This window comes from Eucalyptus grandis, chromosome 4, assembly GCF_016545825.1.
Source record: "Eucalyptus grandis isolate ANBG69807.140 chromosome 4, ASM1654582v1, whole genome shotgun sequence".
NCBI lineage: Eukaryota > Viridiplantae > Streptophyta > Magnoliopsida > Myrtales > Myrtaceae > Eucalyptus > Eucalyptus grandis.
In genome coordinates this window covers 17,321,602-17,324,485 of record NC_052615.1, presented here as the reverse complement: position 1 = coordinate 17,324,485, position 2,884 = coordinate 17,321,602, and the positions used below count along the sequence as shown (strand labels likewise).

The following is a 2,884-nucleotide window of genomic DNA, read 5'->3' as shown; positions in this document are numbered from 1 at the left end:
CATAGTTCTGTAGAAGCGTGGAGCATTCCGAGGTTTTTTTGGCAAAACTGTACTTAAAAGTTCCTACCTTTGAAGTCTAAGTTTACACAGCGGTGTGACTTTGGTACAACAGAATTTTGTCCACTGGCGCATCGGGTTCCCACTTTTGTCCCCTCCGCAGCACCAAATCCCTCCACGAAATTATCTCTGAATCGTCCAACTTGCGATAGAAGTCTCTTCTCCACGTCATAAATCCATCACTTCACTACTCCATAGCACGATATCATCACTTCACATCTTCTATTTCTCCGACCAAACTCATCCAAAGCTAGAAGGAAATTCTGAGAGGCTGCAAATAATGGGCGACGACCAGGCTCCTGTCCGCAGTGAACCTGAACCCAAACCCCCGTTGGTTGCCCGTAGGCCTCCACTCGCGGCCTCCTACAATGACCGGATGCGCCCCCTGCTCAATGTAATCGAGAGGTTGCGAAACCTCATGGTCATGGGGGAGGGCGTCCATCTCCCCACCATTGTCGTCGTTGGTGACCAGTCCTCTGGCAAGTCGAGCGTCCTCGAGTCCCTCGCCGGCGTCAACCTGCCACGGGGGCAGGGCATTTGTACGCGTGTCCCTCTCATCATGCAACTCCAAGAAAACCCTCAAGCTGATCGCCCCCAGCTCTACCTCGAGTTCAATGGCAAAGTTGTCCCCACCGACGAGGACAACATCGCCAAGGCCATTAATGATGCCACTGACGAGATCGCGGGTCATGGGAAGGGTGTCTCGAAGACGCCGCTGACTCTGGTCATCGAGAAACCCGGCATCCCAGACTTGACCATGATCGACTTGCCTGGAATGACGAGAGTCCCCGTTCACGGCCAGCCTGAGAACATCTACGAGCAGATCTCAGAGATGATCATGGAGTACATAAGGCCTGAGGAGAGCCTCATCCTCAATGTCTTGTCCGCGACCGTTGACTTCTCCACTTGCGAGTCCATAAGGATGTCGCAAGTAAGTATACTGAGACACGCTTTGCTCCCATACCAATTGAATACTCGAATAATTTATTTCACTCAAGGAAATGAGTCTATACGATTATTCGTTTTTGTGTTGCAGATGGTGGACAAGACAGGCAGGAGGACTCTGGCGGTCGTCACAAAGGCTGATAAAGCTCCGGAGGGCTTGCTGGAGAAGGTGACGGCGGATGATGTCAATATAGGGCTTGGATATGTGTGTGTGAGAAACAGGATTGGTGCCGAGACCTACGAAGAAGCAAGGCTGGAAGAGGCGAAGCTGTTCGACACGCACCCTCTGTTGTGCAAGATCGAAAAGTCCATCGTCGGTGTGCCTGTCTTGGCACAAAAGCTGACGCAGATTCAAGCCACCATGATGGCCAAGTATCTGCCCGAGATCGTCACGAAGATCAATGACAAGCTGGACACGAACATCGCCGAGCTTGAGAGGATGCCCAAAAATCTGTCCTCGATTGAGGATGCCATGATGGCCTTCATGGAGATCATGGGGTCGGCGAAGGAGTCGCTGAGGAAATTCTTGCTGAGAGGCGAAATAGACGAGTTCCTGGACGAGAAGGACATGCCCTGCACTGCCAGGCTGGCGGAGATGCTGAACCAATACTACGACGAGCTCCGAAACTGGACCGAGAACAACCTGACGACTAACTTCTTATTGGAGGAAATGGAGGTCTTGGAAAAGGCCAAAGGGATTGGCCTCCCGGATGTCCTCCCTCAAACCGCCTTTGTCACCCTTTTGCAGCGGAAGGTGAAGGAGATATCGAGCAAGCTGCCGAGTCTTGTGGTTCGTGTTTGGGACTGCATTGAGGGAGTTGTGATTCAGGCGTTGATGCAACACTCGGAGAATTATCCGCAGCTGCAGTCGTCGACGAGAAGAACGGCGTCCAGTCTAATCAAGAAGATGAAGGGGAAGACGATGAATAGGATGATGAAGATTATAGAAATGGAGAAGCTCACTGACTACACTTGCAACCCTGAGTACCTGTTGGAGCGGAACAAGTTGATGAACCACCAGGACTATTTCTTTAACTACTATAGAAGCTATAGCAGCGTTCAACTCGAGGGGCTTGGGGCTGTCGACACGACCCATCTCCGGAATCACGACCAGCAGCTGATTCGGCTGGCGTTCCATCTGAAGATGAGGATGACCCCATACTGGAAGATTGTGATGAGGAGGTTTGTCGACATGGTGGCACTGCATCTGCGGTTCAGCGTGCAGAACCTGGTGAACAAGGAGATGGAGAAGGAGATTAGGCACGAGCTGAGCGGGCCTGGCATCATCAAGAAGATGATGGAGGAAAAGCCGGAGATGGTGGAGAAGCGCAAGAAGCTGAACAAAAACGTCAAGCTGTTGAGGGAGTCTGCGGAGGTGGTGGCCCAGTTCATGAACCGGATCGCTACCGATGGCGATTACGATCGCTAATTAGCATCGTTGCTCTGTTTTTCTTTCTTTCTTTTTGGCTTGCGAGGGATTATTTGAGGAAAAGATATCTATCGGCTTGTTCTTGTTAGGTTAGGTGGTTCTGTGTGGGATTCTACTGAAGTCTTCAATTAGCTTCCTATGAATAGTTCTTGATGATGTACTAGTTCAGATGGCCATGTTTGTTGATCTAGTAGTCAGCTTTAGAATGTTGGTTTTACTGGTGGTTTGTCTTTCTGCAAATGGGTTTCGATGGGCCATGATCAATCAGAAATAAATCTGAGTTTTAGGGGCAACGTCAAAATTGGCTTTGGAAATCCTAGCGGCCGTATGGTTAAGTTCATATATAAACAGTTCTTATATGTTTTTGAAAGCAAAAGTAAACAGTTATTCAAGTTAAAACAGTATTATGATGGTTACGAATAGAATCGATTACCTCAAAAGGAACAAAAGCCA

At 49.5% G+C, this 2,884-nt stretch overlaps 1 protein-coding gene across 1 annotated transcript; it reads left to right on the top strand.

The window, feature by feature from the left end:
• Nucleotides 1-274: 274 nt before the first annotated feature.
• Nucleotides 275-2,648, top strand: LOC104429592 (dynamin-related protein 4C). Its single transcript, XM_010042436.3, has 2 exons — nt 275-988; nt 1,094-2,648. The coding sequence occupies exons 1-2, from the start codon at nt 338-340 to the stop codon at nt 2,429-2,431; spliced, it is 1,989 nt and encodes a 662-aa protein (XP_010040738.2). The 5' UTR covers nt 275-337; the 3' UTR covers nt 2,432-2,648.
• Nucleotides 2,649-2,884: the final 236 nt, after the last annotated feature.